We start from the raw sequence: 18,727 nt of genomic DNA, 5'->3' as shown, positions 1-18,727 counted from the left end.
AAGATCTGACCAAAAATTACAAGGATTTAATAATAAACATTTCAAAGCAGGCCTGGTATTAGAAGGCTGCATATTCTGACACTGTATTATAGACTTAGGAACAAAATCTGCTCTCAGTTGTATGCAAGCAGCTTCCATTGACTTCAGTGGGAGAGATGACTTCAGTGGAAGCCATGGATTTGCATCTGAGGGCTGGATTTAATTCTAAGGCTCTCTGTATAGCCCTCATTCAAGTCACTGGCACAAGTACCATTGACTTCAGTAGGACAAAGAACAGCATCTAACTGAGCACGTGGGACAAATATGACCAGATGGGTTGGCTGGCGTATGCCAGGAGTTTGTTTCCCCATCTTCACTCCAGGCAACACTCGCTGACCCTATCATTCACGTGACTCCATCCTGTTGAAAAGAACAGCATCTATCAGAGCACAGTTACTACTCTTGTACCCTGATACCGTGGACACAAAGGGTGACATCACGGCCACTGTGAAGTTAATGGCAAAACTTTCATTAACTTTAACAGGGCCAGGATTTCACTCCCAGCATGTAACTGAGGAGGAAGGGAGAAGCTACATATGAACCCTGCAAGACGTCTGGAAGGATAGTGCCTACATTTGTAGAATGATTCTGTATTGTTGTTCACAATTTATATGCAGGGTGGTCTGCAATATTTCTACCTGCTCTGGTAAAAGCAATAATTAGTATTACAATGTACTGTGTGTGTATGTGAGTGATGCTGCCCTCTAGCGTCTAGCTCAAAAGAAAAACAATTATTATGAACTAAAGCAGTTCTTCTTCAAGTCAAGTGGCGAGGCCTGAAGAAGGCCAGAAAAGCTGAAAGTCTTTAGTTCAAGTTCCAGCTCACCAGGCACATGTGTGATGAGGAGAGATTTATTTAATAACTGTGCCTGCTATCTGCAGTTATGGATTCTTTCCAAGACCAAGAAATGTTATCTATCCAGGTTTGACATGTGTCCATTTTTTAAGCTTTGCTGAGATGGGAAGGTGCACGGATAGGATCTATAATCCATTCGGCTGGTTTTATATTAGGAGAATGCCGAAATAAACAGACATTTGCTGGTTGGGATTGCATTTGGACCTATTACTCCACAACTGCTGCAATTTTAAAGACTAAATTTTGCAAATCCTTAGTCCAAAATGTCATGCTCATCACGGCCTCATTCTGTCCACTTCAGTATGAATATGTCACTATGGGGATGCCAAGCTGCTCTGCCATGGGCCAAATATGACCAGGTGGGTTGGTTGGCTTGTGCCAGCAGTTTGTTTTCCCATTCTGACTCCAGGCAACACTTGCTGAGCCTATCATCCAGGTGACTCCATTCTGGTGAAAATGTAGCCCCAAATCCCCCTGTCATTTCTACGACATGGCCTGCCTGTTCCTCCTCAGCTTCAAACAGTTTTCAGGGGTAGTTTTGTAGTTCAAGCACTGGACTGGGACTCATATGTGGATTCAGTACAAACATCAAAGCCACTTCATCTCTCTGTGACCCAGCTTTGTCTGTAAAGTAGGAACAATAATACTTGACTGTCTTGCATATTTAGTTTGTAAGACAGCAAGGACCATTTATTACTACATCTTTGTATCGTGCTTAGCCCAATGGTGGGGCCTTGAGGCACCAATGTACTTCGAATTATACCATTTCCCTATTATTCTTCCCCATTATTTTGTTCTCATTTCTATGAACAGGATTCTAACCATGTTCACATTTCAAGCCTCCGTGTTTAGTGTACAGCATCTGCTCCAGTTTTTGCTAAATTTCTGCCCCTTCTTAGACACTTTCGTAAATCCCACTAGGAACGTATCTACACCTTTCTGCACCGAAATACCTTTACAAATCTGGCCCTTAGTCTCTCTCTGCCTCAGTTCCCCACCAACAAAATGGGGATAATAATCTTTCCTTTCTCCTACCTGTTACCTATCCTAACTCTAGCATGTAAGCTCTTTGCAGAAGGGTCTTTCTCTTACTCTGTGTTTTTACAGGAGCCCAAACTCAGTTCTGGTGTTACTGTAATACAAATTACAATAGTAGTACAGAAGATTGTCAAATATCAGAGGGGGTAGCCGTGTTATTCTGGATCTGTAAGAGCAGCAAAGAGTCCTGTGGCACCTTATAGACTAACAGATGTATTGGAGCATGAGCTTTCATGAGTGAATACCCACTTCATCTTGCATCCGACCAAGTGGGTATTCAGCCACGAAAGCTCATGCTCCAATACGTCTGTTAGTCTATAAGGTGCCACAGGACTCTTTGCTGCTAATACAGAAGATTGTGTCTCACTCTGTTTTAAATGAATGTTAATTACTATACACAAGGGACCTCTATTTCAAGGGACCTGTACTTTTTGCTCTTCCCAAAACACAGATGGAAATGGGAAATAAACGATACCCCATAATCTGGTGTGCGTGTTATAGTGCTCTGTTTATCATGGGAGTTCAGGTGACATTTATAAAGCCATTGAGCTTCACTCTCGTGATATGTATTGTCATCATAAACCCTTAATAAAAATACATATTTCAGTATAATGTAGAGTTGTGTAAATTTTATTCTCTCTCTAATTTTAAGTGTAAAATTGACTAACTCACAATGGATGGCTACCTTAGAGTCTTTGCACTCTCTGGTATTAATCCATATTTAGTATTATATCAACCTGCCATTTTGTCCATCCCATTCCATATACATATATAAAAGATACTCTGCTACTCTGTACTGTAGCTAATTTCTAAATGTTAATGACCTAGGTTATATTTTAATGGCCTAATGCACATTGTAGATTTTGCAAAGGTAGAAAAGGATGGAATACTGGAAGCACTAGAAGAAGAGGTGATAGTAGACACACACTCTACAAGAACCGACTATGGCAAATTAGAAGATCAAGCTGGCACATGGGATTACTCATAAGAGCCACTGTTTCATCTAAATGCTTTAACTGTTCCCTGGAGCAGGTCTTCAGAAATCATAAATGAGATGTAGGACAATCTTGTGGTTAAACCAAAAGCCTCACAGTTAGGAAATCTGGACTTTGTTCCCCAGGTCATCATGAAATTCCTTTATGACTTTGTGAAAATCACTTTAATATCTCTGTCAAGTATCAGGGGGTAGCTGTGTTAGTCTGTATACATAAAAATAATGAGGAGTCCAGTGGCACCTTAAAGACTAACAGATTTATTTGGGCATAGCTTTTGTGGGTAAAAAACCCACTTCTTCAGATGCATGGAGTGAAAATTATGCCCAGATAAATCTGTTAGTCTTTAAGGTGCCACCAGACTCCTCGTTGTTTTAGTATCTCTGTTTCCAAAATGGGGATACCTTCTTCACAAAGGTGTTGTATTCATTCATTAATGTTTGTAATGTTCTCTGGGATTTTCAGAAGGAAAGCCCTTCATAACTCTGTAAAGTATTATCAGCAATTTGTTTGTTTATTATAAAAGGAAGAAGGTGGCCACCAGAAAGCTTCCCAGGACCCAAATTGCCTTAGATTTGAAGACAGCATTATCCCCTTTGCTGAAATCCTTTCGAACATAAAGCAAAGATGACAGAAATCAGAGCAAAGGGTATGGAATCATGAGTTATCTGCAGAAATAAAGTTATAGCTCTAATGAAAGAACTGATAAGAGAGAAGGAAGTGAATATGGGTCACCAGCAGAGGATCTGAAGTAACATTTTCAAAAAAAACCCTTGGTTCTTAGAAGCCAAGCTGTTATTTAAAGCCGGTGGCTCTTAGGCTTCCCAGGGCTACATTTTCAAGTCCAAGTACATTTAGGTGCTTAAAGAGGCTGATAGATTTTCAAAAGTGTCTAAGTGAGTTAAGCGCCTAACTCTCCTGGATTTCAATGGGAATTAGGTTCCTAGCCTGTCCCTGCACTCCCCTGAGCACAAGGAATGTACTTGTCCTCTGACCCTACATGGTCAGATAAACAGTGTTTTCAAGACACTGCTATGTAATATGACTCCAGTTCATGGCATCATCTCCCTGTTTCTGACACCTCCAGTGACATGGCATCGTGGTATAAAATACAGACCTGTACAAACGTGTAATTTCAAAGGCTACCAATACACTCCTAACTGCTCATATTGCTCAGGTGGCAGCAAATGTGCATGGATAAACTGGACTGAAAGAGATAAGTAGTTGCCAGCAGTTCATTAGAAAGTCAGTTCAAATAATCAGGCTTTTCCAAGGAATAGTCCTACATGGAAAGCAACCTCTTCTCTTCACAGTTTCTTTTTTTAGGTCTTCTGGTTAAAGCAATGGGACCGGGAATTAGGACCTGGGTTCCATTCCCAGCCTGTCACAGTTTCCTTGGATGATACTAAGTCAGACCCAAATTTCAAAAGCGTGGTGTCCAGCTTGAAACACCTAAAATATGGCCTGAATTTCAGAGGAACTGCACACCAACTACTCCAGATGAAATCAGAGGCAGTACCCCGGGGCTCAGCACCTCTGAAATATCATTCCCAAACCTGACAAACCCAAAACTAGTGGCTGCATTTGAAAACATTGGCCTTAGTTTCTGCCTTTGCTTCTTCATCTGTAAATTAAACAACAATTCTTGCATTATAGTGGTATTGGGGGCTTAATTTATTAATAGCCAAAATGTTTGAGAACTCAGATGGAAGGCATTAAGTTTAATAGCAGGACCAGTAACGACCACTAAAATGTTGCCGGGCAGTTTCCATTCTTACCCTCTATCTTTAGCATTGCGCCACAAAGACGACCCTTCTTTACCCACTAGAAATTAGTCTTCTCCCTTACTCTCTCTTGAGAATTTCTTTTGTTGCCCTTAATGTAGGGGTTCTCAAACTGGGGGTTGGGACCCCTCAGAGGGTCATAAGGTTATTACATGGGGGATCACAAGCTGTCAGCCTCCACCCCAAACCCTGCTTTTCCTCCATCATTTATAATGGTGTTAAATATAAAAAAGTGTTTTTAATTTATAAGGGGGGGGGTCACACACAGAGGGTTGCTATGTGAAAGGGGTCACCAGTACAAAAGTTTGAGAACCACTGCCCTAGTGAGAAATGCGTAGCAACTTCTTCCTTCAGCTACTTACCCATGAAGAAAGGAACGAATAGGAGGCAGTGTGCTGTGGCATTGTGGCACGTAGCTTTTTCCTACCCTTGCAGTGATCTGCTCTGATGCAGTGCTACCCTTTGCCATCCAGTTTGAAGTCTGTACAGGTGTCAAACTTGGACTGAACTTACCAAAACCTACAACCAACTCTACAAACCCCTGACAACTCACCTAAAGCCAGACAGAGAATAGGGGGAGGAGTTGCTGCTTCTGAAGCCCCTCACATGGACAGTAAAGGGCATGAGAGCTACTGAGGTTGCAGCTTCTCATGTACTTGCACTCTGAGCACTGCCACAAAGGGGCATACACAGCCCCAATGGTCACTGCTTTCAGGATGGCTATGGTGCTAATGGCACATGCACCCAAGAGTGGAAGGTTGCAGAGGCAATTGTTAAAGAATTGGCTTGACATTTAAGTGGCTCTTCCAAAATGAGAGGCCTTTTGTTATATCATAGAATGGCAGGGATCTCAGGAGGTCATCTAGTCCAACCCGCTGCTCAAAGCAGGATAAATCCCCAGACAGATTTTTGCCCCATGCAAAGAAATTCCTAAATGGCCCCCTCAAGGATTGAACTCACAACCTTGGGTTTAATAGGCTAATACTCAAACCACTGAACTATCCCTCCCCACTGAATGAAGTAGGGAAACCAGTCACTAGTTAAGCACCTTTGCCCTTTAAGGGCTACCACAATAAACCCAAACCCAGCATGTGTTAAGGTAGTAACGCTAGATTCAAAAATTCTTGCTATATCTGCTGAATCTGGCCACTTGGTGGTGTAAAACAATAAGATATTTACAAAGAACTAATGACACCACAACAGACCCTGAAGTCCGTCTTAATCTTAAAGGATACATATTAAAAGAAAATCAAAGAAAGTTTTAGATACATGAGTACAGCTGATTCTAACAGAAAGCATATAGCCAGAGCAGGCAGAACAGCATGAGGGGTCTGGGATGATAACTGGAAGAGGTAAATATGCTAAACATGCACGATTTTTTGGAATGCACTAAAGTGTTAAATTTCTAAAAAGAACAAAAAAATCTACTATTATTACTGGAAAATCATTATGTACATTTCCCTTTATAAATTCTGGCAATAGTAAGACTCACAGTCAGATCCTCAGATCTGCTAAAGTCCTCTTGGTGCCACTTTGGCAATTAAGAGAAGACTTAAGGATGCCTTAAAGATCAGATGAAGATTTCCCAGGTATGGGAGGATTCTTCTCTTGAGATGTAGACACCTCTGTGCCATCCTCTACGGCCCTTGAATGTAGAAAAATGCCAGGAGCAATAGGGAACATGGCCTTGCTGATGCAAAAGCCCATAGGGGGCCATTGCAACTCTTTGCAAATTAGTGAAGCCCTCAGGCTGTTCTAAATTGTGCCAAGTGTTGAACTGGCCTGAACTACCAGAATTGGGAGAAGGTGGAGAAGGCAGGTAAGTGGCAGAAAGTAAGTTCTGCTCCCCACCTGAAGTGTGCTCAGTGATCTCCACTGGCCCTGAGCATCTATTACTGGTACAATAGCATGAGAAATAGGATGAGGAATCTCTCCCAAAGGTGGAGAAGGAGAAGGCATGTACCCCAAACAGTTGTGCTGCAATGGGGGGAACAAGGGGGCCATGACTCCACCACTTTTTCCTGGCTGTAAGGGTAAGCAACAGGGAGGAGGGGGTGTAGAAGAGATAGCTAGGGGTAGGGGACTTGGGGCAAGGAGCACCAGGTGGGCAGGGCCTCAGGGAAAAGGAGTGGGGTGAGGGTGGAGGCTCAGGGAGAAGGGGTGGTGCAAGAGCAGGCATTTAGGGGGAAGGAGTGGCATGGGGGGAGCAGGAAGAGGCCTCAGGGGAAGTGGCCCCCACTTTTAGGAAGCTTTCACTGCTCCTGACCCCCAAAGCTGGAAGAATCACGGCCACCGCTCCCAAGAGGAAACTATGGGTGGTGGTGGTTGGTGACTCCCTTCTTAGGGAGGAGGCATCCATCTGCTGGACTGACCTGGCATCTCAGAAGGTGTGCTGCATGCTAGGGGCCCATAAATGAGAAATTACAGAAAGATTGCCAAGGGTCATCTGACCCTCTATGCTGCTCACCCATGTGGGGACTAATGATACTGCAAGCAGATCAGAAGTGATTACAGTGCCTTGGGAGTGAAGATGAAGAAGTTGAGGGCTCAGGTGGTGTTCTCACGATTTTTCTGGTCAAGGGTAGGCCCAAGTAGAGACAGACACATCTTGGAGGTGAATGCATGGCTATGCGGATGATGTCACCAGAAGAGCTTTAGCTTCCTCCACCATGGGATGCTGCTCCAAGAAGAACTACTGAGCAGAGATGGGGTCCACCTATTAAGGAAGTTGCAGAATATCTTCAGATACAGACAGACTAACCCAGTGAGGTAGGCTTTAAATGAGGTTCAACAGAGGCAAGAGATAAAACTCAAAGGTAAATCAGAAACATGGAGAGCTAGATAACAGGTCAGAATCTGCAGGGAACATGGGCAATCATATCAGGGACAAAGGAGAGACAAGAGGGAATATAGAGGAGCAATCTAATGAACATCTTAGATGTCTGTATACTAATGCAAGAAGTATGAGGAATTAGCAGGAAGGACTAACAATACTAGTGCATAAACACAATTACAACATAACTGGCATAAAAAAAGCTTGGTGGGATAATTCACAGGACTGGATTATTAGCATAGAAGGTACAGCTTGCAAAGGAAGGACAGGCAGGGAAAAAAGAGAGGAGGTGTTGCTTTGTATATCAAAGATGTATACACTTGCACTGAGGTTGAGATAGAAGTGGGAGGCAGACCTGTTGAAAGTCTCTGGGTATGGATAAAATGGGTAAAAAAAGAAGAGTGATATCATGGTAGGTGTCTCCTATAGACAATCTAACCAGGAAGAAGAGGTGGATGATAATTTTTTTGAATAACTAACAAAACCATTCAAAACATAGAACTTGGTGGTGATGGGGTATTTCAACTACCGAGACATCCATTGGGAAAACAACACAGCAGGGCACAGGTTAGCCAACAAAAGTTCTTGGAATGCCTCAGAGACAACATTTTATTACAGAAAGTGGAGAAAGCAACTAGGGGAGATGCGGTGCTAGATTTGTTTCTGACAAACAAGGAGGAACTAGTTGAGAATTTGAAAGTGGAAGGCAGCTTGGGTGAAAGTGATTATGAAATTATAAAGTTCATGCTTCTAGGGAATGGTAGGAGGGAAAACAGCAGAATAAAGACAATGGACTTCAAGAAGGCAGACTTTAACAAGCTCAGAGAACTGGTAGGCAAGATTCTACAGGAAGCAAGTCTAAGGGAAAACAAGAGTTCAGGAAAGTTTGCAATTGCACAAGAGCAAACTATCCCAATACATATGAAAGATAAGAAGTATGGTAAAAGACAACCTTGCCTTAACCAGGAGATCTTTGACCACATGAAACTCAAAAAAAGAGTCATACAAAAGTGGCAACTAGGTCAAATTACAAAGGATGAATATATACAAAAAATAACACAAGCACATAGGGACCAAATTAGAAAGACCAAGGCAAAAAGCAAGATTAAACTAGTTACGGATATGAAAGGTAACAAGAAAACATTTTACAAGTCCATGAGAAGCAAGAGGAAGACCCAGGATAGGGTAAGTCCACTACTCAATGAGAAGGGAAAGAAAATAACAGAAAACGCAGCAACGGCTGAAGTGTTAAATGCCTTTTTTGTTTCAATTTCCATCAAAAAAGTTACCAGTGATTGGATAACAAATATAGTGAACATCAGTATAAATGAGTTAGACTCTGAGGCTAAAATATGAAAAGAACAAGTTAAGAATTACTCAGACAAGTTAGATGTCTTTAAGGTGGGACCTAATGAAATACATCCTAGAATACGTAAGGAACTGACTGAAGAGATCTCTCAGCCATTAGTGATTATCTCTGAGAATTCACAGAGTTGGGGAGAGATCCCAGAGAACTGGAAAAAGGCAAATGTAGTACCTATCTATGAAAAGGAAATTAAGGACAACCCTGGAAATTATAGACCAGTCAACTTAACTTTGGTACCTGGATAGATAATGGATCAAATAGTCAAACAAATAATTTGTAAGCACCTAGAAGAAAATAAGGTAATATGTAACAGTCAAGAACAAATCATGTCAAACTACGATCCTTCTTTAACCGGGTAGCAAACCTTGTGGATAGACACAAAGCAGTAGATTTGATATATCTTGACATTAGTAAGGCTTTTGATACTGTCTCACATGACCTTCTCATAAACAAACTAGAGAAATATAGCTTTGAGGAAGCTACTATAAGGTGGGTGCCCAACTGGTTGGTAAAGCATACTCAGACAGTAGTTATAAAAGGTTCACAATCAAGCTGGAATAGTATATCAAGTGAGGCCCAGTAAGTATCTGTCCTAGATCTGGTTCTATTCAATATTTTATAAAGTTTGTGGCTGATACCAAGTTAGGAGAGGTTGCAAGAGCTTTGGAAAATAAGATTAGAATTCAAAATGATCTTGACAAACTGTCTGAAATAAATAGGATGAAATTCAACAAGGAGAAATGCAAAGTACTCCACTTAGGAAGGAATGATTAATTGCACAAATACAGAATGGGAAAATATTGCCTAGGAACAAATACTGCAGAAAAGGATATGGGGGTTATAGTGGATCACAAACTAAATATGAGTTAAAAAGGTAATACTGTTGCAAAAAAAGTAAACATCATTCTGGGCTGTATTAGCAAGAGTGTTATACCCGAGACACGAGAAGTAATTCTTCCGCTCTCCTCAGCACTGATGAGGCCTCAACTGGAATATGGTTGTGTGCAGGTCTAGGCACCACACTTTGGGAAAGATGTGGACCAAATGGAGAAAGTCCAGAGAAGAGCAGGAAAAATTATTAAAGGTCTAGAAAACATGACCTACAAAGAAAGATTGAAAAAAAATAAACGTGTTTAGTGGGAAGTAGAGAAGATTGAGGGGAAACATGAGAATAGTCTTTAAGAGTGTAAAAAGTTGTTATAAAGAGGAGGGTGATAAATTGTTCTCTGTAACCACTGAGGACAGGACAAGAAGTAATGGACTTAAATTGTGGCAAGGGAGATTTAGCTTAGACATTAGGAAAAAATTCTTAATTATAAGAGTAGTTAAACACTGGAACAAATTATCTAGGGAGGTTGTAGAATCTCCATCATTGGAGATTTTTAAGAACAGGTTAGACAAACACTTGTCAGGGATGGTCTAAATAATACTGAGTCCTGCCTCAGCGCAGGGGACTGGACTAAATGACCTATCAAGGTCCCCTCCAGTCCTATATTTCTATGGCTTTAACGATTCTATAATAGTGTTGAAAGGGCCAAACCAGGGCCCCATTGTACTGTCGGTTAGCTGGCTCTCAATCTTCAAACGGTAAATATAATTATACTTCTTTTGCAGTTTTAATAGTTCTACAAGATTGTCTCTAATACACAAACCCATGTCTTTGTGGTGTTAATGTTACTCTAATTTCATAACCTTCCTTTCCAATATCCTGATACTGCCCCTCAGAGGCAAGGTATCAGACTAGGTGAACCACTATCCTCTTCTGATAAGGTACAGCTTACATTTTCTGGAGTTTAAAAACAGAAAGAAGATATTATATTATATATATATATACACACACACACACACACACACATAAAATTGGAATAGGGTTGGAGGCAGTTCCTTTTTTACCTAACTCGGAGAGTGAACAAAGAAATAATAGCAAAGAGTCCTGTGGCACCTTATAGACTAACAGACATATTGGAGCAAGAGCTTTCGTGGGTGAATACCCGTTTCATTGGATGCATAGTTCAGCTTTAAACATCTGCCCCAGATCATGAATAAAGGGAAACTCTGATTATTTTAAGGACTGTGGAGATATCTGAAACCACCAGATAATCAGAGTTTCAGATAAACAAAATTTGTTTTTTGGAATTTTGAATAAAGGAGAGAGGTGTGAAATTAGCACAATCACGGTTTGATGATTGCGTGTACACAGATATGGAAATAGCTACCAAATGCAGCAAAAGGAGCCCTGTGGCTCCTGACGCAGCTAACATCTTACTGGCTGCAGAGGAGTGGATAGAACTCCCAGGGAACCTGCCAACAGTGAACCTGTACCATGTGGAGAAGCAATACAAAGCACTCAAGGGCTGAGCCTGCTATTCTGTTGTACTCTGAGTCTCAGATGGCTTAGGCAGTGAGAAACCATTACTAGGAAACAAAAATAAGTCTCCAGTGGGGCAATAAAGAGTACTAACCACCAGGTCAGTAGTTCTTATTGTGCAGAGGTTGCCTTTTTAAAAGAACCTGTCTTTTGGTAGTAAGCAGTAATATTTTCCTGTTGTATTGAGATTAATATAATTTGTTACAAAAATGCTACCTTTTAAATGGCAACTACTATGTAAGGAAACAAAGACCTTGCAAATGTGGAGTAAAAAGCAGAGAAGATGTACTTGGAAAGGACAAAACTTAAAGGAAAGAAATGACAGGAGGCACTTAGGAAAACAGGTCATCAAGCACAGCAAGATCTCAGATGCTCCGTGACACAATATTAAGCAAATAGTCGTTTGCATAGATGCATGTCATGCAAATCTCAAGAGGCATGGAAAGCCATGCTGCCTGTTTAGGCTAACAGCTGAACTGTCTGAAAAAGATGGAGTAACTGGGATGAATGGCTTAAAAACACGTAGCTGATGTAACTTTTAGAATAATAGTTTCTATACTCACTGTAAGTCATAACTGATACTTCCTCAGTTTGGTTGTATTCCCTTTTCTGATACACCCAATGTCCCCTCTGTAAAGACAAAACCCATACTATCAATAATGCTGTTTACTTTTAGTGAAAAATATTAGTAACTAAAGTTGCACTCTGTTTTTGACACGGCTTCAGCTGAATGAACTATTGTTTGACACTCACACATTTGAGAGTGATAAAAGAATAATGAGTGGAGCATAGAAATAATAGCTAGGTTGTTTTTGTTGTTGTTTTTTAATACAGACTGACAACATATACTGGTGTTAAATTAAATAAGCTGCATGGACTTTCCATTGGGCTTCGATTGATCCCGATAAATGTCAAAGCCTCTTTCTTAGCTGCAATTTATGAAGTGCTCCTTTGTAATATTTCTCTGGGGAAATAGCACACACATAGTGGAAACTCTCCATTCCTTGCTTGCAGAAAACCCCCAGATTGATTTTCTTCCTTCAATACTGAAAAATCTGACATCACAAATTGTCATTCTCGCCAGCAGAGGTCTCCCTGCCCCCTGGCTCTGGGAAGGAAGTCAGTGACTGTAACTAACAAGAAATGCTTTCATCTGGCTGCACTACAGTAAAAAACAAGGTGGAAGGAAAATGAGCAAAATAAGGTGGGATAAGATGGGTCTGACTCTTCCTTTATTTTATCTATGCAAGGATGTAGCAAGGAGGGCAACGTTGGCATGCAATATGGGCATTCAAATGAGATCCTACCCGTGCACAAGAGCATGCTATAAGGTATGAGTTTCTAAGACAAGAACACATTATTAAGGCAGCAGAGTATGTGATTTTAGTCAAAAGGGATGTGACTGGTCCAAAATATGGCAAGCACTTCCACTGACAGAAATGCAAAGATAATATATGCATAGAATATTCATGAGTGTCCTTCACTATGTGTGTTCTGTGCCTAGTCTATACATTAAAACTTCTAAATGATACTTGCATGCCTTGTGCACCATCCTTATGTAGCCCACTGGTGAATGTGGGTTAAGGTCCCTTCTCTGTGCCAATCTACAGAGGACAGGAATTGAAACAGCCCCTAGTTACACAGCCTTGGCTTTTTAGCTCAAGCTGTAATAGTTTGTGCGTTTAGTTCTGGAAGTCCCAGATTCAATCCCCGGTGTGTCATCTAAGAGGCCGCCATCACACATGCATGATGATTACAGTAGAGTTGGCACTGAGGTTTATGCCACCATGAATAGGAAATGCAAACTAGTTCCCTTGTCTCTGAGCCCTTCATTCCTGAAAGCAGCAGTAATCAATGGCACCCCAAAAGACTTCAGTGCTGAGCCAGCCCAACATAAGGATTGTTGCGTCACTGGATGTATCTGGGTATCTGATATCAAGATTCTTTCACTGGCTACATCTTCCTCTGCTGCAATGATTTTCTGGCATACTAAAGAAGCACTGCACAGGATACTACCTTAAGTTCATTCTCTCTGTCTTGACCCCAAGAAATTCACAGGGCCTGAGATACTAGTATAAAAATAACCTTCGCCACAAGATCTGTTAACATTGTGCAAATCATGTGGCCTCAACGGGACTTTCATTAGTGCAACCAGAACAAAGTTGGTTTCCATGACAACAGATTTTTATAGAAATGGTTTTTGCTTTGTTTTTTGTAAACGGAAAGAAAATCAGTAGAGAGATAAATAGACCATCCTCCACTTCTTGAAAAACAAAGAACAGCTTCTTGTAGGATTTTTTTTTTTTTTAACAGGAAGTAGCCCGTGAAACAGGTAAGCATAGAGGGAAGTCAATTAATGGCTTTGGGAGAATATAGGATCAATATTTATATGACAGCACCATAGTGAAATTTAAAGTTATACTGTTCCTAGGAACTTCTTAGGAACACTAAACTGTTCAAACATATGCCTTTTAAGTGATAAGTCAGAACCATTCATTCACCTCTTTCCCCACAGTACAAATTTGGAGGGTTTGGATAAAATGAGACCAGGAACTAGATTCATGCAGAGAGAGAGAGGAGAGAGAGAGACAGAGCGCCTGTAATAGACACAATGCTGAGTTTCAGAACTATCAGGTCTGGTTTACTATACAATGGATGGGACTATCTAATGCCATTTTAAAAAGAAGCCGTAAACAGCTGAGTCATCCATACTGGGACTATTAAGATTCTAAACCTTCTTCCTCCTTCAGCACTGCTTAGCACTATCCTGTATGGAGTCACGGGTGAATATGAAGTGTTCTGGCATAGGGAGAATGAGTCTGTGCTCTGATCCACTTTCTTTTGCTTTTTTACAGCTAGTTCCAAGTCACTAGTGTTCTAGCTGGTTACAAAAAGTACTATCGTAAGTGCCTCACAGAACATGATGCAATTAAACCAAGCAGTACAGCATTCTGAGCAGCAAAAAGATGACAGCAAATTGGTTTTATTGTAAGAAGCAAAGAAAAGCTTCTGGACTTTGATCTTCAGGTTTCAAACCCAATATGGAGCCTGACTGTTTCTATGCATTGCAAATTTTCACTTTGTATTACTCAGGCTCAAGCCTGCTCCAGCTGAAGAGGTTAGATCACGTGTAACATATATTAGCAAGGTAGGAAAGAATGATAGCTTTCATATCTACGCCCTTGCTTTGCCCAGTTATTTTTGCAGGAAATGCATTCTCTATGGCTACTGCCTTACCACATCCCTCAATGGCAGTGTTTAGTGACAACGCCTCTGGCACTGCCCTCATTAACTTCCCTAGATGCTCTCTCACTTACAGGCAATCCAGCATGCTTCTTGTCAGACTTCAAGTTTCTCCCCACCCTCTAATCCATTTCTCCAAATTTCAGAGATACCTTTAGAGGAGAAACATTTTTACTGAAATATTTAGTATGTCTTAGAGTCAGTGGCTACCACTTTCTACAAATTGCTCATTTTTCAAAGCTCTGATCCGTCAAGCAGTGCCTTTGGGACTACTGCATAACACTGTACACTGCATGAAGTGCAGCCTGTTAGAGTCTTGGGTTGTCAACTAGGGTGACCAGATGAGATGAAGAAAATATTGGGACACATGGGGGTGGGGGGTTCCACCGGTGGAGCAAAAAAGCTGAGTGCTGCCAGCGGAACAAAAAAAACCCAAAAACAAACAAACAAACCCAGAGTGAAATATTGGGACAAATATCAGGACAACCACCCAAATATCGGGATGGTCCTGATTTTATCGGGACATCTGGTCACCCCATTGCCAACTCTCCAGGATTGTCCTGATGCCTCCAGGAATTAAAGATTAATCTTTAAGTAAAGATTATGTAAAGATTAAGTAAAGATTATTCCTGGAGGCATCATCACATCAAACCAAAATTGGCAACCCTATTAGAGTCACATACAGGACTCATTTAGACACATGGAGCCAAATTCAGAGATGAGGCAGGCAGTGATACATATTCAACTGCTCACACTGATTTAGACTCCCTGGCATTCAGGCTGCCTCATACATACTTATATCCATTCTACCAATGTCTGAGGCAGCCTGAGTTGGTGTCAGTTACACTGAGGAGCCAGAAGGTAGTAAAAATTACATTACCCCACATCCTACTTTAACTTGTACCTTCTGGCTATTCAGTGTGCAACTATATCAGTCCAGTCTTCTTAAATATGGAGGAAATAGGTGTAAGTAAATATGAAGGAGTCTAACTGAACGCAATGGAGTGTAACATACATCAATTGACACATCATCTCTGAATTTGGAACAGAGAACAGAATTTGCTCTGGGGAATTTAGCCTGCTATATCCTCAAAGAGATCAATAGTTCTCTATCTTGGGAACCCACAACCTGCCAGGTGGGCTGAGTTATTCCTGCTCATTTGCTGTATACATATATACTACCTCCACCAAAAACAATTGTTCACTGCCTATAACAATGTTCTGGATATGTATAATAATAACTAAGAGAGAAAAAAATCACACAAGGAAACACACTAACCCTTATTCACATACATAGAGCAGGCAAAGATAAATGACAGCTCATGCTAACAAAAGCATATTTAGACTTTTAGAAACTGCAGCTAAACATCTGCCTATTGCAGTCTCCCTGTAACAGACAGAGTGCATTCTACATTGTTAACAGAGTCAGACTGATACCACTGACTCCAAAGAGATGCCGCTGCTTAGCTTAGTTTAACACAAGGCTAGAACAAAAACGCCACACAGTTATTACAATACTATGGTAAATTAAGCTAAACTCACAATACTGCTGTCACTTATTTGGATCCACTTGGTCTCCATCTGTCAGAAATGTCTCCTCCTTTGCAAAATACATAATAATAATCTCATTTAAAAACAACTGCTTGCTTCCTTCCTGCTTGCTGATGCAATACTTCTGTTGAATGATTACTTATCTGCGGCAACACCAACCACCTTTTCTTTTTGTTACTAGATATCTGAGCATATCATTTTCTCCTTGGATCACATTATGCTCTCAGATACTTTCATTTTCTATGCATTACTTTCTAGGAAAGATCAACTCCTGGAAGTGAAAAATACATTCTTCTACCTGGTTTCAAGTAAAATCCTCTTGCCTGTTGGGATAACAGAGAAATTAACAGATCTGAAAATACACACTTTAATCAGGCTTCCTTGCCAGTCATGGAATAATGTCGTCTCCTGCTACAACCTTTAATACTGTGTAAGATGTCAGTCTCTAAGGTGCCACAAGTACTCCTTTTCTTTTTGCGAATAAAGACTCACACAGCTGCTACTCTGAAACTTGAGTGTTGGTGATTCAATAGGTGGCAATTTTCTCTGAATCAGTACTGACCCAATACCCCAGTAGGATGCTAGGGAGCATTGTGTTGTTGGAGGTACTTTCTTTAGAATGAGCTGTAAAACAAGATTCAGATCACTTGTGAGCCAAGATCCCATGACAACTTTTACAGGGTTAATCACAGCTCCAGGGCAAAGTTCACCAGAGATCATTACAAGTGGCCTCCCTAAATTCTCTCTGAAGTTTTGATTGGATAAAGTCTCCTTCCCTCCCCATACTAAACTGTTGTGTAAGGGCTACCATTCATTATTAAACAGCTGCCATGTTCTATGCCACAGGTGATTGATTTCAGCAGTGAGTGAAGGGACTGTTCTGTATCTCTTACCTAATTCATGCCTGTTCTGTCTTAATTCACTAATGGTTTGTAAAACACTTTATGCTCCTCAAATGAAAGGTTCTATATAAGTGCTGAGTAGAAGCAGTAACATAGGTGTATAGTTACTTCTTGCATGACACCAAGCAAGCTCACTCACCTCCTGGAAGGTAACTTCTTTTATATAAACCTGTCCGGTGGTAACAATATTTGCTTTCTGCCGACATTACAGTTTCCACCATTTGGTAGTGCCAGTGCAGCTGCACCACTGCTGCACAACACCTACACAGTTTTCCAATATAAACACACAGCTAAAGCTCAATCTTGCAAGATCTTACTCCTGCAAGTAGTTCTTATTCACATGAACAGTCCCATTGACTTCAGTGAGACTACTCATGTGAATAAGGGCAGCAGGATCAGAGCTCTCCTACAGGTTTGTTCCTATTCCCAGTGAAACCAAAGTTGCCATGGACTTTCATGGTGCAGTATCAGGGCCTCTAATAGCACTTTAATATAGAAAGGAGGAGCAATCACTGTGTATTACGTGAATTTGATTCTATGAAGGAGTTCTGACAGTCATGGATCACTAGAATGAAGCATGGACACATGATAATGTCCCTAGGACTGATGAGCTGTAGGAAATAATTTCCCCAATTGTCTGTAGTACTGGAAGCTGGAATGAAGGAGCTGTAGGGAAAACTTTAGATGTAGAAAATCCACAAATGCCAACCATACCTTGCAGCTTCAGAATATCGTTCCAACCATCTAAATACAGCAGCTTGACGAAGATGGTTCAGGAAATAGGCTGGGTTCAAAATAATGCTCCTTTGAAATGTAAAAGAGATGAACAAGTTAAACCTCAAATTGTGACACTACTAAAAGATCATTAATATCAAACTCTGACTAAGGCACATGCTGTACACACTTTCTATACACAATTCAAAATCTATCTCCCCAAACCCAATAATGAATTATCATTTTTTCTCCTTTGACAGCTAAGATGGATGAACAGGCATTATTAAAATGTCTATTAAATTTGTATCATAAATGCAATTTCATTTATAGCTTTGCCTATTGTTATAGAAACAGCTATTAAAGTCCCAGTGAGCGCACGTTATACTGCATTTAGCTAGCATATAACATCAGCAAAGATACCACATATTATTGTAGAACTTCCTTTGTTATCTGTCATCTATATTTCTAGGTTTGATGATAATCTTACATTATTATCTTAAAGGAATTATTCACACATAACTAATTTAAAAAATCCTGAAAGCCAGTGAGAGTGTTTCCAAAATTGTAACAAAGGACAGTTTCACTCAGGTTGGGTTTGTGTGGGTGAATCCTTGTACCTTTCTCAGCCTCACTGACTTCACTGAATGTGAGTATCCTCACACATGGATCCAGTTGCAGAAGCAGGGCCTATATCAATAGGAGGTGTAAGAAAAACTAGTATACACTAAACTATTAGAATAGACAGGCAGTATGTCTTTTGGTGTAAGCAGGGGACAGGGATTCAGGATGAAGCTGGATCCTACTTCTTTGCTGACATTACAATTTCACTGCTAGAAAAGTCTTAGATACTACAGTCATAAGGGTGGTACTAGGATTTATCTAGAATACAGCATCCAACCCCCCTAGTAATTTGAAATATTAGTTATAATTTAGCTCTGGTGAGTGACCATCTTTTTAAAAGGTTGATCCCTGTTACCAACGATAGACAGATATTGCATCAGATACTACATTTTCTGAACCAAATGCTGGAGAACTTGGAAA

General features: G+C 40.6%; 1 protein-coding gene across 1 annotated transcript in view; it reads right to left on the bottom strand.

The window, feature by feature from the left end:
• Window positions 1–18,727, bottom strand: part of SPATA16 (spermatogenesis associated 16) — a 126,458-nt gene that overhangs the window by 75,017 nt on the left and 32,714 nt on the right. The window contains exon 3 of the mRNA XM_032783655.1: window positions 17,687–17,776. Coding sequence (XP_032639546.1) covers window positions 17,687–17,776 — 90 coding nt within the window. The remainder of the gene's footprint in view (window positions 1–17,686; window positions 17,777–18,727) is intronic.

This window comes from Chelonoidis abingdonii, chromosome 8, assembly GCF_003597395.2.
Source record: "Chelonoidis abingdonii isolate Lonesome George chromosome 8, CheloAbing_2.0, whole genome shotgun sequence".
Lineage (NCBI taxonomy): Eukaryota > Metazoa > Chordata > Testudines > Testudinidae > Chelonoidis > Chelonoidis abingdonii.
Note: the sequence above shows the minus strand (reverse complement) of the source record. Positions and strands in the feature narration are given on the sequence as shown.